The sequence below is a fragment of the Ctenopharyngodon idella genome, chromosome 20, assembly GCF_019924925.1.
Source record: "Ctenopharyngodon idella isolate HZGC_01 chromosome 20, HZGC01, whole genome shotgun sequence".
In the NCBI taxonomy this organism is placed as follows: domain Eukaryota; kingdom Metazoa; phylum Chordata; class Actinopteri; order Cypriniformes; family Xenocyprididae; genus Ctenopharyngodon; species Ctenopharyngodon idella.
The window spans coordinates 16,028,990-16,056,924 of NC_067239.1; the positions used below are offsets into that span (position 1 = coordinate 16,028,990).

Genomic DNA, 27,935 nt, shown 5'->3' on the forward strand with positions numbered 1-27,935 from the left:
GGTTGTTTCAGAAAGTACTGTAATCAGCCAATATTGTCTTAAATAGCCTGCATAGCACTTCATCTTTTATAACATGAGATTTTGACCATTTTGATTTTGGTAAAATATTGCAACAATATGTTATTTTTTTCGTGAAAAATTACCTTACCTCATAATACCTTAGATTAGAAAGACAGATAACTACAACCTAAAATCAATTCATCGCAATCCCAACATTTTCCTCAGTGGTCTATGGTCAGCACTCAAACACTATACAATGTGTTCTGACACTGAAGTTCTGGCACATGAATAAATTATGGACAAATAAGTGACGGACCGCACAGCTTTTTTCAACTTTTATTTGAAATGATTTAACGCAGGGGAAACCGAGCATCATGTTTGTGGAGATATAAAAGTCTTTACCAAAAAAACAATCCACAAAATGTTTATGTCATGTATTCATGACCATACTAGGCTCAAGCATCCCACTAACTCTATCTCAGCACACGGAGGCATCTCACCGTTTAATAAATAAGCCTCATTTGTCAGCGCATAGTATTTAGTCATAAATATCAAGGGGCATTTATAACATACCTGTGTTACAAAAAAGCAAATATAAATGTTATCAAAGCAATTACAAAAATCAAACAAAACTTGAGCAAGAAATGCAAAGAACCCTGAAGTAAATAATATTGGCAAAATAAAGCAATTGGCACAAACCAAAAATAACATTTGTAGCAATCACAGAATTTCATAAATTATAGGCACTCATTTTTAAACAAACTTGCGCAATCTCAATAGTATGCTAGTGTGCAGCAAGATGTTCAGGTGGCATTGCCATTCAGTTACCCCGGTAAGCGGCATTTCAATTCTTGGCCTTTTATCAATTATTTCACTCTGAGAATGACAACAAATTACATGACCAGGAATATTCCAAAATTAATAGTACATAAGCACTACACTTCACCCACACAACCACAACTTTTTATGACCCTTGCCACAGAGACATTATCACTGGGACATCATCCGATGAACAAAGTTTGACCACACAACGGTTCACCCAATTAATCACCCAATTATATTCAATGAATTTCCCATTTTCCAGTGACATACAAACACAATTCATGAAATTTGACTCGAATTTCTTACTGATTCGTGTTTCTTGTGAATGCTTCCTTTCGAAATGAGCAAAAACATCAATCCTGTTGCGTATCTGAAGGCTCAAACTAAATCCGTTTGTTCAAAAGCTCTGAAATGCATCCATTATTCTGACATTTAAAATGCTTTGGAAACGTAGCTTTGCAGTTGAGGTTTCACAATGACATTCAGAAATAAAGATACATACATATATATATTTTCAAAGACCAAATACTGTGTGAATACTCTTTGAAAGAAATATTTTAAATAATGATTTCAAATAAATAAGAGGTCACATAGATATGAAAGACATTCAGACAGAATGCAATTGCCATGTGGACTCGGTGTTGCCGTACAAACCTTTCCCACTTGAGCCAAAAGTTAAGGTCAATTTGCACATACTCAACAAGGGATCGCCATTAATGTTATAACAGAGAAAACAAGTTATTCGATGTTCTTCTGTGGGGGGTTTTGGGGGATTTGCAAGCAGGATTGTGTTCGAGCCGTTTGCAGTACAGGTGCCGTTTGGTTATATGAGGGCGAATCCCAGTCTGTTTCTTTGGCATTCTGTGGCGTCCAGTTTGCCTTCAACATTTATCCTGCTGGGATGAGAGCTCCGCAATGTCAACTGAAAGAGGACAGAATCTTTTGTTTGGAAGAATGAGTCTCTTATTTGTGGGGGTTAAAGACGTATCTCTATAAAGTGCCTGGTTGAACTGAAAGCTTGTTTCTGCTGCTGGTTCTGGGCATGCTCAGTAGCAGCCTTCTCTCCAGCTCTCGTCTCTCATACCGCTGTACGTCCTTGGAGCTGGCAGAGACCTGCAGAGCAAACCACACACTCACTCAGTTTGTTGTACTTCAGCCGGTTACTATTTGTTTGTATTGAGTCATGAGCAGTGTTGGGGGTAACACATTACAATAACGTGAGTTATGTGATCAGATTACTTTTTTCAAGTAACTAGTAAAGTAACGCATTACTTTTGAATTTACAACAAAAAATCTGAGTTACTTTTTCAAATAAATAATGCAAGTTACTTTGTTTTACAATTTATTGACTGACAGCTCTCCTGTCCTCATGTTGAGAGAAATCGGAAGTAAGTGCAGAGGCGTTGTGAGAACATGATGGTTAATCTAGACTAGTTCGAGATTAAATATGAGAATACATTTACTTATTTACATCTTCTCCTGCATCCTATTCTTCTGTATTCCAGAATGGCAGCACAGCTGAAATGACTTGTTGTTTAACTGCGCCGGTGCGCCCTCTACTGTACAGACGTGAATGTGCATTTCCTTCAGCCTGAGGCTTATTAATTTCTCTTTTGGTGTGAAAGGGCCTTTACATTTGGCAAAAAAAAAATAGAACTTTTTTGTTGTTATAAAAACAAACAAACAGGCCGGCCCTGATGAGAAAAATTAAAGGGTTAGTTCACCCAAAAATGAAAATTCTGTCATTAATTACTCACCCTCGTGTCGTTCCACACCCGTAAGACCTTCGTTCATCTTCGGAACACAAATAAAGATATTTTTGATAAAAATCCAATGGCTCAGTAAGGCCTGCATCGCCAGCAATAACACTCCCTTTTTCAATGCCCAGAAAGCTACTAAAAACATTTAAATCAGTTTGTGTGACTACAGTGGTTCAACCTTAATATTATAAAGCGACTAGAATACTTTTTGTGTGCCAAAAATAACAAAATAGCGACTTTATTCAACAACATCTAGTGATGGGCGATTTCAAAACACTGCTTCATGAAGCTTCGAAGCTTAACGAATCATTTGTTTCGAATCAGTGCTTTGGAGCGTGTAGCTTTATGGGCATTGAAAAAGGGAGTGTTATTGCTGGCAATGCAAGCCTTACTGAGCCATCGGATAAAAAATATCTTAATTTGTGTTCTGAAGATGAACGAAGGACTTACGGGTGTGGAATGACATGAGGGTGAGTAATTAATGACATCATTTTCATTTTTGGGTGAACTAAGTCTTTAACACAAAAGTAATGTAACGCATTACTTTCCATAAAAAGTAACTATGTAACACAACTAGTAACTTTTTTAGGGAGTAACGCAATATTGTAATGCATTACTTTTAAAAGTAACTTTCCCCAACACTGGTCATGAGAACCTGAGAGTACCTGCGCACTGGCTGGACCAGTTTGCTGCGAGGCACTGGTAAACCTCCTCCAGCATTGGTGGCGGGGCGGGGCAGGCCACTGCGGGGCGGAGCCATAGAGCGTGTGGGCGTGGCTGTGCCTGAACCATGATTAGACACGACCTTCATGGGCTGACGGAGAGCCAAGGGAGACGGGGTGGCAGGAGTCCGCAACTTACTGGAAGAGGGCACTGGAAGAAAACAAATCGGTAAGATAAGTGGGAATGACAGTTACAAGAAAAGCATAAAGGCAACAGATGGAATGTAAAAAACAGAACTTATACAGAAATATATTTCATAAAAGATAAAACATATTATAGACTGAATAAAAGAAAGTGCTTTTATTCAGTAGTTTATCTTCCATCTATACACTACCTGATACAAGCCATTCAAGAGACCACAGTCATGAGTTAATGGGAATGGGGTTATATAATGACAAATAATAAAAAAAAAAAAATAAAAAAAAAAAGATTGATTCAACCCTAAAAACCAAAATAATGCAGTTAGACGACTCCAATTCATAAAGCTACACATTAAAAATCACCACAACTGAAAAAACACTCTTCTATGTAACACGCAGAAGACCATTTTCCACATTCACAGAACACAAGTTTACTAGCATTAATGACATTCAACATAAAGCTGATAGAAAATAAAACACAATAAGAATGGATGGATTAAAACAGCCTTAATCAACTAGTGTTGTTCACAAACATTTTACACAATACTAGTTATGCAAATGTCCCCTTGTTGCAAAACACAATCACAGAACAAACACAATCTACCATTCACGCACACTTGCACAATCACAGCACTGAAAAGCTGCATTATCATCAGTGTATATACTCACTGAAATCTGCTTCCTCTCCAAAGCAACACGAGAGAGGAACTGGGTAAAAGATGGAAAAGAGAGGGTTTGGTTTGCATCCACTCTAAAAGCTGTCGAATTGCTTAAGACTCTTACCATGATGTATTTCTTTTCAAAGTGCAAGTGTGTCTGGCCAACCTTATGTAATGCAATCAAAGTGCATTAAATAAATATATAGTGCGCATATAAAATTGCAGTGACAGGTGGCTTCACAGACTACTGGAACCTTTGGTTATGCGACAACTTTCGAGCAGTTCCATTTAATAAAAAAGTACCAGAAGACATGGCACATTTGTACCAAAAGGGGGCAGACCCACAGCAAACCACAGCATCACTCACCACCATATAGTAATACTGCAAGGAAGCAGCAGCATTCACAATCACAAAAAGGCCAATCAGCCACTCCTAAACAATATACAACAAAATTCAAACTGACACAAAATTCAGTCCTGCACAAATAATTAAAAAAAAAAATCTGGTCTCAGTGTTGTGAGATGGCATCTATAACTGCAGACTGATTGACAGACATGGCCTTTTTTAAGACCAATATATATTATTTTTATGTTTACGTGACCAATAACCGATATCTGGACCTGTTTTTAATTAGTTTGATACAATAACTAAACTATTGTTAGACTTAAAAAAAAAAAAAAAAAAAAAATATATATATATATATATATATATATATATATATATAAACACACACACACACACACATATATACATACACATACATACATACACACACACACACATATATACATACACATACATACATACACACACACACACATATATACATATACACACACACACACACACACACACACATATATACATACATACATACACACACACACACACACACACATACACACACACACACACACACACACACAGTCAAACCAAGAAGTATTCCAACATTTTTTTATGTATATTTACTAGTGGGTGCAGGACACTATAGTTCATTTATGTAAGTGAGGATAGCAAAATAAACTGTGACATATTATACCCAAAAATTCTTCATACAGTGGACTACCAGTAAAATTGATAAAAATTTGAACCAAAAATTATTTAGACATTTTTGGTATATTTTTACTAGTGGGTGCAGGACACTATAGTTCATTTATGTAAGCGAGGATAGCAAAATAAACTGTGACATATTATACCCAAAAATTCTTCATACAGTGGACTACCAGTAAAATTGATAAAAAATTTGCAACCAAAAATTATTCAGACACTTTGACCTGACCATGTTTTGCTTAAGTGTTATCTGACATAATTAAGATAATTTTTTCTGACACAGTTTAACTCTGAGGTCATATTTTATTACTTTTTTTTTTTTTTAACTATAGTGAATAAACTGTAATAATGAATGAAATGTTCAAGGTGTCTGAATAAATTTTGGTTTGAGTATATGTATAATAATATATATATATATATATATATATATATATATATATATATATATATATATATATATATATATTTTTTTTTTTTTTTAAATTTATCAATAATGGTTTGTTTCTTCAATTTAGGTCTAATTGCTTTCACACTAAAAGAGTTCAACAAAAGTGTTTCAGAGCTAAAAATCCCCTTTATAACCTTTTCCAAACCTACCAGGTTGGTATTCAATAACATATTCTTCTGTAATAGAAACATGGGATGGAGAAAAAAAACAAAACAAAATGTAAGCAATCACTCAATTTGAACCATAACCCAGACCCCTCTTTTCAAGCAGAACTGGATGTGATTTCTGAGGTCAGTAACCAGCTTCCACACCAACCAAACTGAACTCTAATTTTGAGTTCATTTAAAGTGTCAAAACGCCATAAAATACTTCCAGCACTGTCTGGTAACTTGTCTCCACAATGCTTTAGCCGTGTCTGGGTGACCTGCTCAGTGCATTACCTCGTAGAGACGTAGGGCTCTGGAGTCTCTCTTTTGGTTTTGGAGAGGAGCGCGCAGGTGCTGAGAGCCTTTGGTGCGACGCTGAGATGAGAAATAAGCAGACATTACGTTTTTTTATTCAGGCTAATCGGAGTTCAGCCGTCCACCTCCACCTGCAGGCATTTAACTTCCGACCAGACCTGATCTAGAAACAGCTTTAACCGAATAGTTTAGGGAACGCCAAGGAAATGACAGCCAGCCAGGGTCGGGTTTAATTCAAGGCAGAGCCATGCCATGCATGGTTAAGACAGAAGACCACTTCTAACCAGCCACCAGAGGGCGCCACAGTCAAGAGAAAAATGAAGGCCCGGGTGAAGAACAGGCAGGAGCAGCACTAAGCCAAGAGTGAATCCAACTACATCCACACAACCAGCACCTCAGCCAAAAACAAAGGGTGTGAGGAAGAGACAAAGGCGGAGAGAGAAGGGAAGAAGCAGAGCATGCTGGGCAGGAAGGACAGAAATAAAACAAGACTGTCCATGTTACCAAGGGAGGGGAAGAAGCCTGAAGAACTCTGAAGGCGCAATGTGTAAAATCACTTAAGCAAGCTAATGTCTCTGTCTGTGCTGTTTAAGAGATGGCCGTTTTCCCCTGGGTACTGAAATGGATATTCATTCTTAACTTATTAAACATTTATATCCAGGGATTACCAGAGTTACTCCACCCTTGTTTGAGAGACTTAATCAGATTAACTGACCACTGACAGAGAGAGATTCTTATTTGTTGAACTCGCATGGATAAAATGGTTCAGTATGCTGTCATGCAATGCTCTGTTTAATAGGGGGTCAAAGTTTTAAAAATTGGTGGTGCCAGCTGCACTTTTTTCACTTTCGTGCTGGTAGTTGATGTCATGAAATGGGTCAGCTCATGAATATTAAATTAGGTTACGCACAAAAAAAAGGACATTAAGAACATTGCTGTCAAAATTTCCAATAGAATGCATGTGTGAGAAGAACTGTTAAGGATTAGATCACTTCAGAATTAAAATTCTGATAATTTACTCACCCCCATGTCATCCAAGATGTTTATGTCTTTCTTTCTTCAGTCGAAAAGAAATTAAGTTTTATGAGGAAAACATTCCAGGATTTTTCTCCATATAGTGGACTTCACTGGGGTACAACGGGTTGTATATACTTTTTAACCACAAATGCTCGTCTTGCACCGCTCTGCGATGTGCCACACAATATGTAATCACATTGGAAAGGTCAGGTGTGACATAGGCGGAAGTACCGAGCCAGTGTTTAAAAAGTGAACGTACAAAGACTATGTTAAACGCCCTTTACAAAAAAGGGTAAAACAACGATGTCGTACGATTTGACTGAAGAAAGTAAGACATAAACATCTTGGATAACATGGAGGTGAGTAAATTATCAGGAAATTTCAATTCTGAAGTGAAATAATCATTTAATGGAACCAAATGTTATACTATTTTTATTATTAAAAAACAGATCTAGTGCTAAATAAGGTGTTAAATAAGACGCCAACAGCTGTGTGCTGGAACATTGTCGCCACTGCCGCTTTCCACCACTGATGACAACCACAAGCACTTAAAATGTTTTTATAAATTCTCGTATCGGATCACTAAACTATATAACATTTACTGTTATATACAATGTCAGATCAAAACTCCTGCTCAAGAATTGGATAAATCCTTGCCAAAAGCTATTTCATCCAGTGATTGGGGAAAAATAAATAAATAAATAAAATTCGGCCATGGCAAAAATGACATATATGCTTTTTTTCTTAAGCCTGATCACATAAGTGTAATAGTATATTTTTAATCCTAATTAGTTTTATCCTACAAATAAAATGACAAACTTTAGTGCTCCTGTGCCATATTAAAAACACCTTCAAGACCCATCATCTGAAGCTTTCCCTAAAAAATTAAACATCAGCTTTGAATAGTAATTTACATGGTCTTTGTTTGAAAGTCAGTCAGGCTTTTGGAGGGAATGCCAAGATGCCAATAAAATGTGATCTAAGAGAGAATGTGAGAAGATCAAAGAGCCTCATCCAGCAAGCCAAGACACCAGTGGTGCAGTTAAGAGCACAACGTGAACGTGTCAGAAGCACAGAATCCACAGCCAAGAAGTTCTCTGACAGTCACAAAAGAGTCAAATGTTACCATATATTAACATTTATGAACAAAATAACATTCACGATAAATACTGCATGTGTGTGTGCTGTTTATTGAATGTTAAAAGTTGGTTGATGTGATGCATAGGCACCGATTTATGTTTCTGCCGGTCGGTGCCCACACACACCACTGCCCATAACTGCTGGTCAAGGATCAGTTTTCTCCATAATAACAGCATATTGGCGAAACAGATTTTACAAACGAACCAGTGCGTATCTTTGTTTGCCCTCAAAAGAGTGACAAAGGTTTACATTTACAACGTGTTTTGCAGCACGGACACCCTCGTGTCGTTTCAAACCTGTAAGACTTTCGTTCATCTTCGAAACCCAAATTAAGATCTTTTTGATTAAATCTGAGACATTTCTGAGTCCAAATTTTCTGAAGAGACTCGATCGCTTTATATGATGAACAGATTTAATTTAGGCTTTTATTCACATATAAACATCAGCGAACATAAACAGAAGCTCAACCAAACCTGACGCACGAGAATGAACCTCATTGGTTATGCAGCGCGTTTGAGCTTCTGGAAGAAGTTTGTCATCGTGTGTCATTCAGGTTCGGTTGAGCTTTTGTTTTTGAGCTTTGGACTAAACCATTCAATTCAAATGGATTCGTTTTACGATCCCTTTATAAACTTTTTGAAACGTCAAAGTTCTAGTTGTGAATGCATTCTATGGAGGGACAGAATGCTGTCAGATTTCATCAAAAAGATCTTCATTTGTGTTCCAAAGATGGAGTTGGTTCACCCTCAGCCTATGATTACCAACCAAACTAAAACACACATTCTTTCCATGAGTGTTGTCATGAGTTGCTCTCTCGCTGATATACCTAATGATTTTGGAGTTAATTACATAAAATGCAATTTGTGTAAAAAAAAAAAAAAAAAAAAAACAGAAAGCACAAGCTTTTGTGTCAGGTTGTTATGTTGTAATGTTACATCTAATGGCAGAATTGTCTGTATTTACTCTCTCAAACATTTTTTGATTGGATAAAACGATTGGAGAATATCTCGCTCGAGCACCCACGGGATTGGCGCCTATGATGTGATGTGTGTGTGCATGTATGAGCTGACTGATGTGTCTGTACACTCACTGGCAGACTGACTCTGGTGTCTGGGTGACCCTCCGTTTGGCACTTGCAGGTTTGACTCACAGCTCCTGCTGTTTTTGACTGGCTCTGCAGTCGGTCCAGAGCTGGATCGTGTGAGGTTAGGGAGACTCCGCCTCAATTTTTCTGCCCACATAGACAGAACGGATGGAGAAGCCAACATTTAAACAGACATTGTACAAAAGGTTCACAGTGTTTTAAAGAGAAATAGACCAAGTGTAATGTGACTGGATGAAGATCTACCTTCATTCTTAATGGCATTGGTCTGGGTATCGTGGCCCTGCAAAGAGTGGCGGGGCTGCTGAAGGCGGCTGATGATTGGTTGGGGAGATCCGCGGCTGTACTCTAAAGAGCGGGCAGGTGAGCGAGATCGGGGCGAGTTTCTGGGAGAGACGCGTGGCGAGTGCCGAGGGGAGGGGCTGAAGCGGTTGACAGGCGTGTGGAAGGAATGGTGAACTGCCTCCTCATCATCATCCAGGCTCTGTGCGTCCAGCTCCTGGTCACTCAGAGTTCCTCGTCGCAACGACTGACATGATGAACCAGAGCTACGACGTGACGCCGTTGCAGCATATTCTTGCCTTAAACCTAAAAGAGGGAAACATAGATACACTTGAGTTTAAATCTCCAAGTGCCCCATTTTTTATTCACTATTAGAACTGTTTATCATCCACTTCAGCAGCATAATAATCAAATATATAACAATAACTCTTCTTAGAACAGACTTAAAGGCAACATGAGACATCAGTGCAACACAAAATGGCACTTGTTAGAGAAAAGCTACCACTCACTCTCTTCCTGCATGCGGGCGAGTATCTGCACGTCTGTGACGTCATTGAGTTTATATGTGGTTGATGAACCGACAGAGTCTTCGTCCATCTCTGATGTGCTTAACTCACTGTCCACTGAGGACTGGGGGCTCACTGCCTGTGCGTTTCTGTCAGTCGATCCACGCTGGTGACCTACACACACACCATATTTACATTCATAAATGCCAAAATAAAATAAAAATTTGACTGTTTCTTTGTGGTTATTCATGAGAAGATCTATAAAGACACTGGACTGTTGTGTGTTTTTTGCTAAAGTCATATTGACTGTTAGGAATAAAATAGTTGTGTACTACGTACTGTATACTGGGCAGCATATACTAATCAGTGGTTATGTTAACAGAAAATATTCCATCATTCACTACATTTTAAGAGCTCTCAGCCAAACAACAATGAGAAAAGTGCTTTAATGGTGAAGTAAAAAATACATAAAAAAGTAATGATTAGTACCGCACTAAAGTAAAATGTTAAAAACTCAACTGCAAATGAATAAATAGAACTTGTTTCACCCATCTCACACTTGTTAGTCATCCATGAGTGACATAGTGACTACGTTTGTAGTACAGCTTCTGAGACTAATAAACCATTTCTAAGTAGTATGTTAAAATGCACAATATGTAACAGTAGTATGCTACACTGTAACCACTTAGTACATAGCATGTTAAAATGGTAATTTTTCATTTTCATCTGCTTTTTAATTCAATTTTGTCTTGCAGTCCATGTCAAGAAGGTACAATAAAATAAAAAATAAAAATAGTGTTAAAAAAACAAAAACAAAAAAAAATACACATAATTTGTCACTTCTGAAAAGGAAAGTGTGTTGCATTGTGGAATAGAGTAGATTTGGAGTAATGAGGTCTTTACCTGCACTGCCAGGCAGAACGAGCTGCTTGACGATAGGCACTCTAGATGGAGTTGAGGACGGGGAGTTGAATCCACTGCTGTAGGGACTGTTTGCCGTGTTTGTGCCATACGGGCTTCCGTAGCCCACTTGAGGACTGTAGGAACTGTTATACAGGCTCCTCCGCTTGTTTGCTGCAAGAGAAACCAAAACATAGTAAGGGCACTAAAGAACTTCCTGTTGAACATGAAGAGAAAGCATTTTATGGTTTCTGTCTTAACTTGTTTGTTCAAACAAACACTATTCATTAAGTAACATTTAAGACAAAACCAGCTGTTATCGTTAGGAAAAATAAATAGGTCACTTATATGACATTCTCTAAAAAAAAAAACCCACAAAAACAACAGAGGGTCATATCCCACCCCCTCAAGTACACTTACACAGATGTCGTTTTAATGCATGCATTTTTACGCAGACATACACAATATGGTTTACAGTGTATTATGCATCTCAGAGAGTCAATTTAAGCATACGGCATGGCCAAGTCTAATACAGAGTGTCATTCTGCATCCTGGTGGACTGCAGTTGATTGCATACAATGCAGCCTATTCAGTCTAAGAGTACAATGATGCATATGCACACACACAAGAGCCTAGTGGATGACAACACCATTAACATCTAGTCAGTTCTCTCTCTATCTCACACACACACAAACACACAGACTCAATGTAGGCATTGTAGAGCAAAGCAGCACCATGAATCTATGGTCTATGATTCAGTCATAAGGTCAAACTCTAGTTCAGCTGCAGCAGTCAGAATGTATTGCTGTTAAACCTTTAACAACACCGATGGCTAGAGAATCTGAAGTTCGAATATCAGCCAAGAAAGAGACTGTTCTGTGTCTCTTAAAAGCAGAGCATAAATAGAAGCCACTTCAGCTGTTCTCCCTGTGGATATACTCTCACATGATTGCTCATCACTGAATCCTAGGTGTGTGTGTGTGTTTGGGCTGGAAAATTATGAAACTAAAAAAAAAATAATTCATATTAAATATGTTAAGTTAACTCTTAAACAGGCAAGACTGGAAAATGATCAGCAAAAAAATCATTTCATGTCATCTGGACTTTATATCATCTGGACTTAAGTAAAACATATCCAAAGGAATTTTTGAAATATGTGATGTAGTTTGGATTTTATGAGTTGTATCTCCTGAGATACGTTACCTGTTTAGGGTATAAAAAAAGGATTATCCACAGTACTGACAATGAATGGTGCTTCAAGGTAAACTGGGCAAAGTCTTCAGAATTACTTATTAGAAAATTATATATTGTATATATTGTGTTAATATTGTGTTAGATCAGGGTTGGAGCTAAACTCTGCAGGACAGTAGCCCTCCAGGTGCAGGGTTGGACACCCCTGTTCTACCATAAAATGAGCTGTGTGAAACTCTGCAAGAAAATATCTAGTTAAAAATGCAAAGATGTAGTCAACTAAACATAGTATCAGTTTTATGAGTGAATATTAACATTTGCACATTTTTTTTAAACTCAAAATATATAGATTGAGAAGGGGGACTGTGTACAGTGGGCCAAGAGGCCTGGAGGGCCTATAAGGGTCTTCCCTGGAACGAGATTTCGACCGGCCCTCCCACCACCCACAACCCACCTCTCACTCATCACCCCGAAATTCGCAATAATGTAATGATAATCTAGTGTAATAAAACACATTAAAATCATAGTTTTATGCATGTTGCATTGTTTTATACAGGCAGCACAACTATCTTGAATATATTGTAAATATTTGAATGCTAAGCCTTTAGTGTGTGTGTGAGCGCGCGCAGCTGGACGCTCAAGAGGTCATTACAGTACACTTTCCCAGACCTACTCTTTCCTTGCCTCTTTTCATGGATCCATCCACCCTCTCTCTCTCTCTCGCTCTCTCACGACTCTCTTCCTCTCCATTCCTGCCATCACTCAGTGTGTGCTTTATTCAAAGAAAACAACAACATGCCCTCTCCACTCACTTCCTTACAGATCAGGCACTGAACTGCATTAACACCACACCATCAGCCATGCTTACACGCATACATGCACAACGCTTGAAACAGGGATGCGTGTGCACACAGTTGTGATGATGAATGCAGAGAATGGCTGGTCTTGGATTGGGGCTGGTGTAGATGACCTCTGACTATTGACAGTTCTGTGTTTGTGTGTATGTGTTAAAAATGAAGCCAAGAGCGAGGTCTGTCCTCATTCAGCAGGGACTAGAAGAAATAAGGATTGACACAAAGAGCCCGGATCAGTGATGCTGAGACCGCTGTAAGCCACTAACACCAGACTGTAAGGACATTAGAATCAAGGACATTTACCATCAAAAGTCAACAAAACACATCAGATATACTAGATGTACGAGGTGGAGGATTGTTAATACATTACAACATAGGCACACAAAAGTGTCTAAAACCCATTACCTAAAACTGACTCAAAGTGTGTCATGTGAGTGTTTTTCAGACAAAAATAGATGTGTCCTTAAAACCTAGCCTGAAACAACCTAGTCTCACATTTCAGACTTTTCACTACAGGCTTTAAGTCTGGTCCACATAAAGCTCATCCTTACCCAGAATGCTGACTCGAGCCATCTTTTCACAATCTCGGACAAACAACAAACAATTAGTCAATCATTTCTAGTAGTCAGCTGCATGCACTTCCAAACATATCTGTATGCAGAAATCTGGGATCCAACTTTCCAGCTTTGGAAACTTTTGCAGCTAGACTACCAAGGATTACCAATATTTTTGCACTTAAAGGATTAGTTCACTTTTAAAATGAAAATTACCCCAAGCTTTACTCACTCTCAAGCCATCCTAGATGTATATGACTTTCTTTTTTCTGATGAACACAATCGGAGTTATATTAATAAATATCCTGACGCATCTCAGCTTTATAATGGCAGTGAACGAGTATAAAGCTCAAGAAAGTGCATCCATCTAAAGCAAAACGTACTCCACATGGCTCCGGGAGGGTGTAATAAAGGCCTTCCGAAGCGAAGCGATGCATTTGTGTAAGAAAAATATCCATATTTAACAAGTTATAAAGTAAAATATCTAGCTTCCGTATTTAACTTAGGAAGAAAGTGTAACTGATGTCATGTCAGTTAAGCTTTTTTCTTAAGTTGAATACGAAAGGCGGTCTGACGGAAGCTAGATATTTTACTTTATAACTTGTTAAATACAGATATTTTACTTACACAAACGCATCGCTCCGCTTCAGAAGGCCTTTATTAACCCCCCGGAGCCATGTGGAGTACATTTTGCTTTGGATGGATGCACTTGAGCTTCATACTCGTTGGTCCCGTTCACTGCCATTATAAAGCTTAGATGCATCAGGATATTTATTAATATAACTCCGATTGTGTTCATCAGAAAGAAGAAATTCATATACAGCTAGGATGGTTTGGGGGGTGAGTAAAGCTTGGGGTAATTTTCATTTTAAAGTGAACCAATCCTTTAAATGTTAATCTTTAAACATTTTCTCTGTATGGGCGATTTTAAATAATTACATAATTATTTACATTGATTAGCCATAGCCAAACCTACTAAGCTATTCTTTTCAACATATTGTCGGTCATTTGCTTTGTGTAGATATATTCACGCACTCATTAATTTTACCAATGGTGAATAAACAGAGGGTACTTCTGGCTGCTTCACGACCAATCTGAAAGTTCTGTGCAACTGCCACTAATGGACTAAAGCGGAATAATAACTGTAGTCTTTTTTAGAGCAGCAGAATTTAATTCTGTTTGCATCATTGATCATTATTTTCCTGTTTATCACTGTAAAGCTGCTTTGAAACAATCTATATTGTAAGCGCTATATAAGTAAAGATGACTTGACGTCATACTGACATGTAAAGAGATCACAGTTTTTCTGAAACTGATGCTACCATAGACATTTATCTAGGAAAGCTGCATCTCAGCCAGAACAGAAATACTCTCTGCCTTTTCCATCTTTCAAGATGTTATTAACTCCATATATGTGGCTGAAGCGAACCAATGGCCATTACGTTCCAGTCCATCAGATGGTTTGGCTCATCCACGCTCTTTCCACCAGCAGTGCAACACACAGAGTAGACTAATACTGACTTTGTGTATCTCTAAGAGAGAAAAAGCCAAGAAAGAGAAGAAGGGGAAATGAGGACAGCTAATCTGTCATAACTCTGGTGACTACATCCATAAACTGCAAGAAGACAAGTTAAACCCTAGAGATAATTCTGACATTGAAAAGATGCTTCACTAACTGTGCTTTTTATCTGGGCTAAATAAGGCCAATAAGACGGCAGGGCTTATTACAGGAAACTTAGACTGTCTGTCAAGAACATCTTTTTCAGCACAATGGACAGTCTGCATGAAAATGAGGCTGTCCATCAGCCCATATGAAAGCTTTTTTCAGGGTTGGGGGTGGATGAGAGAAAGAGTATATGTGGGAGAGAGTCCTGTAGAAAGGAAAGGTTATAGCAACATGGGCTGTTTAAGGATAAACACAGACACTAAGATACAATGAGAAATAACAGTTCATAAAAGCAACAGCAGCATGAAGAGTCGCAGATGACAAGGAAGAGGAAAAACAGAATGAATGCAATGATGTTGAAAGTGTACAGGATAAGACCTGACAGATCTGTAGAGGAAAAGGGAAAAGGCAAAGAAGAAAAGAAGATATGGCAACAACAACAACAAAAAGAAAAGAACAAAAAGAAAGATATCAACAGGGAAACCGAGTGTACTCCAAACAGGATTGCAATAGCGGATTGGATTGCAGGGGCAAGTTGAGGTTGCAGCTAGAGAACAAGACACAGAGAGCAAGAAATAAATGTTCTTGGCTCAGGGGAAAGTGAATCTCAGCTCTACCCAGTCATAGGAAGCTCTAAAGACTGTACTGAACTTGCTGAATCACTGCATAACAATGTTCAAGAGTATAGATAGTACTTCCTAATATAGTACACTTTCTTTATACACTGTCCTTATATTGTTTTTAAAACACAAAACGCACACTGAACTGCTCCAAACCTGTATAAATTTATTTGTTCTGCTGTACACAAAGGAAGATATTTTGAAGAAAGTTTGTAACCAGGCCACTATGGGGCACCACTGACTTCCATAGTAGGACAAAAAAAAAAAAAAAAATACTATGGAAGTTAATGGTGCCCCAGAACTGTTTAGCTTCCCACATTTTTCAAAATATCTTTCTTTGTGTTCAACAGAACAAAGAAATGTATACAGGTTTGGAAAAACCTGAGGGTGAGTAAGAATTTTCATTTTTGGGTGAACTATCCCTTTAAGTTTTGAGGAGTTTTTGACAGCATCCTATTTCAATCAAAATAACTTGTATATGCATATGTCCTGTTCTCTAAATTAAAGCAGATGGTTTATTCATTAAGTAGCAGAATTAATATTGGCAATGGCGTTTCTTCAAATAAGAAAAAAAAAAAGAAACCTTGTTTTTCCCTGTCAGTGGAACGTGTGATTAAGTCAAAACGCTTGTACTCTTACTATCACATCTCAGCCTCTCCTTTTGTCCTCGTGTCCAGGGAGTTATGTAACCATGGTTATGACTACAACCTCATGGAACTGTTTGCATTTCCGAGAGAAGTGTAAAGCCCTGGAATGAGTTACCATAGCTAGACAAACAGACTCACCAAACAGCAGGCATACCATAATAGATCAGCCGTCTGTAAGTTTTACAATGCAAAAGACAACCAATTTGTTATGACCAAATTGCTTATTCACAAGTTATAAAATTTACAGCAGTTGCGTCCAAGCTCTGTTTCAAAACTTAGTGAGCTGCCTAGCTGTCTACTGCCTTTTTACAAAGTGCACATATAGCTTAAAGAGTGCTGAGTCAGACTCTTCAGCCTTCTGGATGGAATTCATTAATGTGTGCAAACATGTCCATCTCTATTTTACTTTCTCACATACACGCAGATGCACTCCACAGGGGTAGCTGGTTCTGAGAAGGGCACAAGAGAGGCATAAAAGAAGGAAACGAGCAATAAGAGAGAGAGAGACAAAGAAGCTGAAAGGTGTGCCTAACAGGATAGAGATTTGACATGCATCCCATACATCTGCACTGGCTCTCTTCTCTCTCTTGGCAATGGCTTTAGGGAATTAGCGATGCCTCAGGTAACCTGGAAACCGCAATACACACCCTACACAGTCAGCATGGGCTGCATGCCCGCTAATAATAAGCTTTACACAATTGGGGCAGTGAATGAGAATTTTTTTTTTTTAATTTGAGAGTGTTCTGAAAAATGACACAAAATGAAGAGGTAACAAAATTTAATTCTATTATCATCTGAAGTGTCTCTTGCAAGTTGTTTATAGACTAAATAAAATGGTTTGTCAATTGTTTACATTTTTTTTTTATTGAATTAATTACATGATATGCTTAAATCAAATGAACATTATTGTGGCAGACAAAGGTTTAAATTACTTATTTTACCTAAAATAAATGTAATGTGTCAAATAAAAATATTATATATTACTGTTCAAAAGTTCAGGGTCGGTAAGGTTTTTTAATGTTTTTGAAAAAAATTCTCTTATGCTCATCAAGGCAGCATTTATTCATCAACAATACAGTAAAATTATTGTGAAATATTACTATTTTAAATAACTCCTTTCTATTTTAATGCATTTTAAAGTGTAATTCCAGTCTTCAGTGTTACATGATCCTTTCAGAAATCATTCTAATATACATTCTAATAAACATTTCTAATTTTTAGAAAACATTGTGCTGCTTAATATTTTTTGTGCAAACTGGAATACCTTTTTTTCCCCCTCAGGATTCTTTGATTAATAGAAAGTTCAAACAGCATTTAAACATATTTTTTTGTAACATTATAAATGTATTTACTGTCACTTTTGACCACTTTCACATGTCTTTGCCGATTATTAATTAAATTAAAAAAAAAAAAAAAAAAAAAAACCTGACTCCGAACTAATAGAAACGAACTGATTGTTCCCTTCATCTTATCTTGGAAATGGGAGATGAAAAACATTCAAAGGGTGATATTCTGCTGCCTGCTCTATGATGACATTACGATGAGTCCACTTAAAACAATGACATCATGCACCAGTTTGTCTCACACAATGACAAGAGTGATTCACACCTGGCCCTGTTCCAAATGTTAATCAAATGCAGCCACTGCAGACTGGATCTTTTAATGGAAAACTCTGATCTATGAATTGGGAGTTCTCTGGAACGATTCCCATGTCACTCAAGGTGACGGTAGAGTGAACTGTAGGAGATGAGCCAGGAATGATCTTTGAGACCATCACTCAAAGTACTCTTAAAATCATTTGCTCCGTCTCTAGACTTTTCCTCATTGAAGCAATATAAGTAAAATATAAGAGTACATAAAAGTGTGATGTAACAGTATGTCAGTGGGTGTTGTAAAAGTCAAATCAGTCACATGTCAGTATAAGCATGGAGAGTCAGTGCCCTTCTATAGAGAGCTGCTCAATTTAAGACATGTCACATGAGCATACCTGACTAAAAACAGCAATAGCCTTCCTGACTACGAATAAGACTGAGGGGAATCTGCAATAACTCTTCTCTACCTATAATTAGAGGAGAGATGGACGGATGGTACACACACAAACACGGCCGAATGTACAAGGATTTATCCAAGTAAACTACCAGGCCACAAGTTGAAACATGGTGACAGACTGATCACAGCAAGGAAGTGGGGATGGGAGAGAATCAGAGCCAGAAATGGAGTTCAATGAATGGGTAGAGGGCAAAAGAGAGAGAGAGAGAACTGAGATTGAAAAAAAAGGAAGTGATAGGTTTGAATAAAATCAACACAGACAATCACAGGGATGGCCAAATAACAGTGTGACAGTTTCAATCCAGCAATAAAATAAAATAAAACATGAAAAAAGTGTATACATTTCAGATATTAATACAAACTTAAAACTTTCTTAAAAGGAATAGTTCACCCAAAAATAAAAATTATCCCATGATTTACTCACCCTCAAGCCATCCTAGGTATCTTCTTTCAGCCGAACACAATCAGATATAATATATTTAAAAAAATATCCTAGCTCTTCCCAGCTTTGTAATGGCATTGAATAGTGAATAGTAAAGCTCCAAATAGTGCATCCATCCATCATAAATGTAATCCATTTGACACCTGTGGGTTAATAAATGTCTTCTGAAGCGAAGCAATGGGTTTTTGTATCCATATCCATATTTAATATCCAAATCCATATATCCATATTAAAACTTTATAAACCATAATCACTGGCTTCCGGTAACGGCCGTACACACGATCATGAGAGAGGTGAGTTGTGGAAGAAGGATGATCTCTGACCCGACGTATGATGTAGCTCATCTTTTCTTATACTGAAATCCTCCGACATTTTTCTTTAAAACTTCTAATTCATGACAGGTGTTTTGTTTTGCTCTATCCTCTGCACTTCCGCATTCGTCATTTCTCACCTAAGCTTACACGACGCCTACATCATACGTCCTACATAGGGTCAGAGGTCATCCTTCCACCGGAACTCGACTCTCTCATGAACGCACGTACGACCATTTCCAGAAGCCAGTGATTATGGTTTATAAAGTTTTAAATATGGATATTTTTCTTAACAAAAACCCAACGCTTCACTTCAGAAGGCATTTATTAACCCACTGGAGTCGTATGGATTACTTTTATGAAGGATGTATGCGCTATTTGGAGCTCCAAAAACTCGGGCACTATTCAATACCATTACAAAGCTGGGAAGAGCCAGGATATAATTTAATATAACTGAAAAAAGAAAGTCATGTATACCTAGGATGGCTTGAGGGTGTGGGATTGTTTTTATTTTTGCGTGAACTATTCCTTTAATGCAAAAGCATCTGATGATACATCTTACTCTTCTTATAATACAACAGTTGAAGATATTACATGAATAAAAATTATGTGCTTGTGGTACCTGACATGGTAAGGTCAAGTCTGTGTAAAAGAGAGCGTTTGGCAGACTCCATATCAGGACTGGGGTTATCCAGAGCCTGTCTGCACCACACAATGGGACTCAAGGCTTTCTGCAGAGGACTGTTCAATTTCGCCTCGTACAACCTGCAGAAACACAAGCTAGTGGTCAGTAACATGCAATAAACATACTCTCATTACATATCTGGCACATAAACATTTAAAAAAAAAAACACACATGCTGAGTGGTGAAGTTTTGAGATGCCTCGATTAACAGTGGCTTATTCAGCAAAATATGATTTCCCTTTAAATTAAGCTATGCCTACAGGCAAACAACCCATTAAAATTTTCTGTAATCCTCAAGGTAAGGTGTAAGCTGCACTCTGTAATACTGTGCAGGCAGCTTTGCTTAGTCACTGAGACCTAAATTAATAGGGCCACATGAAAGCTTGGTGGAGAACTGTTCAGGTCAGCTTTTAGAAGCTTGTTTACTATCTGCTAAATATGGGCCATATGACAACCGACTCAATATGACAGCTGTAGTGGAGAGAACATTTGTTCATATTAGAGGGTGATATTATCAGTTAGCTTAAGTACATTTGAGTATGTTTTTGATTCGTGTACATGACTTCACATCCAGATGTGGGCATTGTATCTTCTTATTAGTGCTGGGCGGTATGACCAAAAATCTTTATCACGTTTTTTTTTTTTTTTTTTAAATTCTGGTGGTTTCACGATATGTCACGTTTTTTTTTTTGGCATATTTTACTGTCAGGAGTACAGGGATTATATTATATAAACATTGTAAGGACAAATAAAAATGTTTTTAAAAATGTAATCAAATCAGTTCATAAAGCTAACAATTTAGTTTAAAATGTAATCAAATTAATTTAATTATTTAATTAAATTAATAATATTAATAAGTAGGCTACATTTTTACTGTGCAATTTCTGTAATTTCAATGAAGACCTTTGAGTTTGTGTTTTAATAAACTGTGTTATTACTATGATTATTATTATTATTATTATTATTATCATCTCTATTAATCGAAGTACACTCGATTGTACAATAGTATATTTCTGTTATTTCAATACCGAACTTTTATTTTGACAGGGTTGTGAAGACGTTTGACTTCCTGTGTATATGATATGACAAATGTCGATAGTTTTATTAAATTAAACAGTGAAATGTTCATAAAGTGACTGAGCAGCTCTGCAGATGAAGTTCATGTGTAGTGTAAGTGAGACAGCGGACACTGAATCATTGCGAGCGTTACGCGTGCTTCAGTATGTGTAGTAAATGAAAATGCGACACTCATTCATACAGACTTCAGACTTAAATAGCAGTCATTTTAAGCTTTAATATTCAAAGACACTAGTCCGTATCGATATCTGATTCATTGTACAGCCCTACTTTTGCTTTATTCATCCACAAATTGCCAAATTCTGTGACGTTCCGCTTTATACAGTAAGTTCTATTTGTGACTGGATTCTGTGATTTCACCCGTTTTCTGCATCGTGGAAATCTTATGGCTCTACATGGTATGCGCAGTATTAAAGAGAGTTAGTTTAAGTTATTCATTGTTGTGTAATAAAGTTGTTTCCATAAGTGTAAGAAGGGTATGAAGTTAATAGAAGTCCGCTCTCTATACACTCATCGCGGTATGGCGGTTTTTGGAAAATACATATCGGTCTCAAAATTGAAACCGGTATACCATATGAACCGGTATACCGCCCAGCACTACTTATATAAAGGTGCTATAAAATGCTGATTGGGGTCAGTGGTCAGGTGATCACAAAACCCACCGACAAGTCAATTGACCCCTGATTTTGTATCAATAGTGTTGAGCATCCCAAAACACATGAATGTTACTGTTTAAAAAAATTAAATTTAGTGCTGGTATTAAAGTAAGAGGGTTGTGAACCAGCAGCTGTTGCGAAGATAAAATTGAAATGAGAAGGGAACAGAGAGAGTAGTGAATGAAGAGGGAACAGATATAACCGCACTGCATGACGCTTGTTTTCTGGTCTCATACAGAGGCAGCTGTTACTCAGGATCACCTGACAGTAACAAGTGGTACCAAAAGTTTTTTTTTTTTTTTTTTTTTTTTTACAGACACAGTAAGGAAAACTGTATTATAATGTCCTTCAAGTCTTAACCCCCTTCACACTGACAATTAAATCGCTGGAGATCGCCATGTTGCTGTATTGCTTGTTGCTAGTAGGTGGTCCTATTTGACTGCAGTATCCAACTGTATCAGAGGGATCGATTACAATGGACAAAATAGTAGTGTAACAAACATGCTATAAATTTAATAATCAAACAGCAAAGGCCAACGTAACAGTATCGTTCAATTGTTTTGGTTCGTGTACACCAGGCATTTATTTGATCAGTAAAAACAGTAATGTTTTTAATAATAATTTTTAAAAATTGTACAATTTAAAAGAACTGCTTTCTATGGAAGCTTGTTTCCAATTAAAAAGGTAATTGCGACTTTTTATCTCCCAATTCTGAGTTTTTTTTCCTCGCAATTGCAAGTTCTGAAGTCAGAATTGCAAGATATAAACTCGCAATTCTGCCGTTTTTCCTCAGAATTGCGAGTTTTTATCTCACAATTCTGACTTTATAACTTGCAATTCTGACTTTATATCACGCAATTCTGACTTTATATCACAATTCTGAGAAAAAAAGTCAGAATTGTGAGATAAAAAGTCACAATTACCTTTTTTATTTCTTATTTCATGGCGGAAATAAGCTTCCATAGTTTTCTAATTTACTATTTTAAAATGTAATTTATTCCTGTGATGGCAAAACTGAAATTTCAGCAGTTACTCCAGATTCAGTGTCACATGATCCTTCAGAAATCATTCTAATATGCTGATTTAGTGCTCAAGAAACATTTCATATTATTAATAAATTACCAATGTTGAAAACAATTTTGATGCTTAATATTTCATACATTTTTTTCATGATTCTTGGAAGAATACAAAGTTGAAAAGTTAAAAACAGCACTTGTTTCAAACAGTTTTCTTTGTGACCTGGTGGTGCATTTTCCTGCTGGAAGTAGGTCTTTACTGTCACTTTTGATCAGTTTAATGTATCACTACTTGCTGAATAAAAGCTAAACTTTTTAAAAAAGACCCCAAACTTTTAAATGGTAGTATATGAATATTGCAAAGTTCGGAAAGAGTCAAACTTAAGCACTATGCATTCTGGACACATATCTCAAATCAATGACTGATTTAATGGAGTTTGTCAAACAGGCTGACACAAACCATTTTGTTTATAGGTATGGCACCGAACCAGAGTCAGACTTATTTATCAGGACTGATGGCAATGCAGAGACAGAGAGCATTTCTCATAGCAAGCCCTTCTCCTGAGATACGACAGAAACTGAGATGATCTCCTGGTATACATACAGTCTTCACATCACAAGATCACAGATCTGACTTCACTGATTCAACACAATTATAAACTCATTATCTTCTTATCTTGTCAACAGATTTGCTAACAGTGTGGTTTGAAATCATTTGTGATTTTAAACACAATTAAATCTACAATAATACAAGCAAACATGATCTCATCCTGCAATCGTTGTGACTAAGAGGATTAAATCAATTACGTATCCTTGCTGTAATCATGTCTGACCTGTTTGGTTTGACAAGTACACTTTCTGTCCTACCAAATATTTGTAGTGGTAAACAGGTGTTAAGCTCACTGATCTGCTGGACTCCAGCTGTTGGAGGGATTTTCCAGCATTTTGCTGCCACAGCAAGATATCTGACTAAACAGGATCGAGTGTCCGGATTACAGCATTCTGAGTCTGTGTAAACTGACCTAAACCACAGAATCTCACAAACACTGATTAATGCAAAACACAAACAATGGATTACACACTGACATCAATCCACACAAGATCAAAAACTGCCTATGATATGCCTATTTCAAATAAATGCTGATCTTTTGAACTTTTTAGTTCATAAAAAATGTTTCACTGTTTCTAAAAAAAAATATTAAGCAGCACACCTGTTTTCAATAATATTAAGAAATGTTTCTTGAGCAGCAAATCAGCATATTAGAATGATTTCTGAACGATCATGTGACACTGAAGACTGGAGTAATGATGCTGAAAAATCACAGGAATAAATTACCTTTTAAAATACATTAGAATAGAAAACAGTTATTTTAAATTGCAATAATATTTCACATTCACAATATACTATTTTTACTGGTTTTTTTTACTCAAACAGACGCAGCCTTGGTGACTGTTTTCAAAATCATTTGACAAAATGTGCCGAGCCCAAACGTTTGAACTATAGCTTAAGTGATCAAAGTGATCTTCTTTCAGATGAACACAATCTGAGATATATTTAAAAATATCCTTGCTCCTCCAAGCTTTATAATAGTAATGAATTGGAGGCCTGTTTTGAAGCCCCCCAAAAAATGCATCCCTCCATCATACGGCTCCAGAGGGTAAATAAAGGCCTTCTAAAGCAAAGCGATGGGTTTTTGTAAGAAAAATATCCATATTTAAAACTTTATTAAGTATAATCATAACTAGCTTCCGATAGAGGGCCGTACGCATCGATTTGCAGCGGAAGAGTAAACCCTGACCTGACGCATGACATAATGACGAAAGCGGAAGCTCAGAGTATAGAGCAAAACAAAACACCGGTCACAAATTATAAATCTAAAACGAGAAATTTTAAAGCAAAATGTTGGAGGATTTTGATATAAGAATAGAAGCTTGAGTTTGTTGCCCAGCACTATTTGTTTAAACTGCAAGAGGCGTCTAAGCTTACGCTACTCCTACATCCTGCGTCATACATCGCGTCAGAGGATTACTCATTTGATGCAAGTCGACTTGCGTAGTATGCGTACGGTCGTCTGGCGGAAGCGCTAGTTATTTTCATTTATATCCATATTTATAAATATGGATATTTTCTTACAAAAACCCATCGCTTCGCTTCAGAAGGCCTTTATTAACCCCCTGGATTATATTTATGATGAATGGATGCTTTTTAGGGAGGCTTCAAAACAGGCCCCGTTCACTACCATTATAAAGCTTGGTAGAGCCAGGATATTTTTAAATATATCTCTGATTGTGTTCGTCTGAAAGAAGATAGTCATATACACCTAGGATGGCTTGAGGGTGAGTAAATCATGGGATCATTTTCATTTTTGGGTGAACTATCCCTTTAAGTGATCATTATTTTCAAATGGGACAAACAACACTTTGGTTGTATCAGAAGTGAGACAAACCAACATGTGACAAAACTACATGCACATTCTTTACATTTAGCTGGCTCTTATTCATTTCAACAGTTTGAGTGGTTTTGGACTTTAAACAGACACCTATGAGCCTGACTGGACTGTTTGTCATCGCAGTTTGTTTCATCACTCCAGGACGGACTGCTTGTTTGGACATTACATTCTTCCACTTTTACTTGTTCTGTTTGGAATGACAGATCACACACATGCTGGTCCACAACATCACTCTGGGGTGCGTTTCCCAAAGCGAACTATGGTCACAAGTTCCGTTGTTACCAATAGAGTTCAGTGGGACTTACGACCATAGTTGACCAACGATGCTTTCGGGAAACGCACCCCTGGACTGCTGTTTGCGTGTGCTTGCTTGAGCAGTCTGAAAGTCATTTCATCACATTATTATTGTCATAATTAGCAGTAATAACTGTCAATTGTATGGCATGCATGTAGAATATACATATAAAGTTTCTCATGTGATTGCACACCTTTTGTATGGATATTTCTCAAAAGCAGTATTAATTTATTGCTTATTTCTTTAAAAAACAGACTGCACTAGTAATGTTCACGCTACATAAAACGGTAACACTTAGTTCATTAGTTAACTACATTAGTTAACATGAACTAATAATGAACTGCACTTACACAGCATTTATTAATCTTTGTTAATGTTAATTTCAACGTTTACTAATACATTATTAAAATCTTATTAATATTAGTTAATGCACTGTGAACTAACATGAACAAACTATGAACAACTATGTTTTCATGAACTAACGTTAACGAAGATTAGTAAATACAGTAGCAAATGTATTGCTCATGGTTAGTTCATGTTAATACATTAACTAATGAACCTTATTGTAAAGTGTTACCCATAAAACAAATACAGCAATATAGGCTACAATGCAGATCATGCAGAAAATCAAATCATATACATCTTGTGCAGCTGATCTGCTCGAGCATATATGAGGCCTTATCAGAAGGACATCTAGATGCAAATGAATCATTTGTGTGATTTTAATGACATCACTGAAGCATGGCACCATGGCTGTCATGAAGCGGATTTATAAGGCACAACTTAGCACTAAAATAAGCTGAAGGGCAAATGTAAAGGACTCGCACGTCAGAAGCAACTGCAAGACAGGCCGTGGTGCTAACTGAAAACATGCAGTCAGCAAACTGTTGCTCCTAAAAGCTCAGACATAAGACACTAATCATAAGATGACAGTCGTATTGCAGTCAATGCATTGAATAAGCTAACCCCAGCCCTTAGGCAAAGAGACACGGGAGCAACAATGCATCAAGCGCATTCCTCCAAATGCGCGTAATTCTCTGTGGCGTCTGCACGCACATACACACAGCTGCGCGCACCTGTCAAACACATGAAGGGTGTGTGTGTGAGGAGGTTATTCCTCTGATCGGGGTTAACACCTATTCCAGGCAGCTTACTCACCAGCTGTCCTCCTCTTCGTTCAGGCAATCCATATCCTCCAAATCGAGGATCTCCACCTCATCCAGCACTGAAGTTTCTCCGTCTTCGATAAAATCCAGCGAATCGTTGTAATAAGACGCGAGACTCGTGTTCGAGGCGGCACAAGAAGCGCTGTCACTATCATACACCCCTCCGTAACTGCTGCCGTGATATGATCGCCTGGGGCTCAGACGGGAGTTTTCCAAAATCCCACCAAAACCCCTTGATCCGCCGAACCCCACCCCAGTGAACCCGGCGAGCCCCGCCGCCGCTCCCGGGGAATCATACCCGGCGCTTACAGGTCTGGTGTTCCCCGACAAACCGCCAGAGGAGGAGGAAGAGAGCAGACTGGATCGGCTCCGAAGCTGCTCGTTCTGCTGCTCGAGTTTCTTCACTAAGTCTTGGAGCTTCCGCACCTCCAAGTCCGCGTTTATGTTTGAGTTGATATCCTCCATAGCAAAAGCAACGATATGTCCGCGCCCCGGCTGTGTCCGTTAGGTTTGTTTAACTACCGCCAAAGTCAGCAAGTTCGCGAGCCTTTGTCGCAGGGTCTTTAAAGGGAGCACTGTCAACGCCGCGGCTCGAAAGTTACTAATCTTATCGTCGTCATCTTCTCCGGGTACTCATATACACTGTGAGCTCCGTCGCCATCTTTACTGTCCGCCAGTCGCAAACTGGGAAATCTTTGAGAAGCTAGAGGTGAGACGTCATCACGTGTCTCAGCGGGGACGAGCACGTTTTGGGAGCGACCCTTCCCTGGAACCTGGCACGCGCACTTTAACTCTGATAACCCTCTCGATAAATACACACTCGACTACGTGTACTTAAGTGCTGTACTTACGTATTATTGCGGGGATTTTGTACTTTACCTGGACACTATTGAAACAGAGTACTTGTACTCTAACTCAATTACATTTGTAAGGCATTATATATTACATTTATTCGTTACGATTATATTTATACGTACAAATATTTTTGCAGGTCAGAATATGGCTACATTTTAATAGCAGCTGATAACAATTTTAGTGTAAACTATTTGGACACAAATATTGTCATTTTTACCTTGTGAAGGGATGTCTCATCAGTCACTACAACAGTCTTTGACACAGAGCAATGTTTTATTTATAGAAATTGCTAAAGCTGAATGACTTGCATGTAAACATGCCTGATGTTCAGTCTATAAACAACTATTCAAATGTCAAACAAGTATAAAATTAGCTGGTGAACTTAAATATA

At 37.7% G+C, this 27,935-nt stretch overlaps 1 protein-coding gene across 4 annotated transcripts; it reads right to left on the reverse strand.

Annotated features, from left to right (window-relative positions):
* Positions 1 to 320: 320 nt before the first annotated feature.
* Positions 321 to 27,455, reverse strand: slain2 (SLAIN motif family, member 2). 4 transcript variants are annotated; one of them, XM_051874645.1, is made up of 10 exons: positions 26,682 to 27,455; positions 19,968 to 20,110; positions 11,015 to 11,185; positions 10,115 to 10,285; positions 9,570 to 9,911; positions 9,312 to 9,452; positions 6,044 to 6,124; positions 4,115 to 4,153; positions 3,248 to 3,455; positions 321 to 1,935 (listed from the first exon to the last, which is right to left on the reverse strand). In XM_051874645.1, the coding sequence occupies exons 1-10, from the start codon at positions 27,152 to 27,154 to the stop codon at positions 1,869 to 1,871; spliced, it is 1,836 nt and encodes a 611-aa protein (XP_051730605.1). In that variant the 5' UTR covers positions 27,155 to 27,455; the 3' UTR covers positions 321 to 1,868. The 4 variants fall into 4 exon arrangements, with proteins under 4 accessions (XP_051730605.1, XP_051730607.1, XP_051730606.1 ...); XM_051874647.1 differs by lacking the exon at positions 6,044 to 6,124 and having other exon boundaries at positions 26,682 to 27,454; XM_051874646.1 differs by lacking the exon at positions 4,115 to 4,153 and having other exon boundaries at positions 26,682 to 27,454.
* Positions 27,456 to 27,935: the final 480 nt, after the last annotated feature.

Coding starts and splice junctions, on each gene's coding strand:
- slain2 (XM_051874645.1), bottom strand. CDS start 27,154: ATGGAGGATATCAACTCAAACATAAACGCGGACTTGGAGGTGCGGAAG. Junction 9,912..10,114: donor CGCCCGCATGCAGGAAGAGA/GTGAGTGGTAGC, acceptor TCCCTCTTTTAG/GTTTAAGGCAAGAATATGCT. Junction 9,453..9,569: donor CAATGCCATTAAGAATGAAG/GTAGATCTTCAT, acceptor CTATGTGGGCAG/AAAAATTGAGGCGGAGTCTC.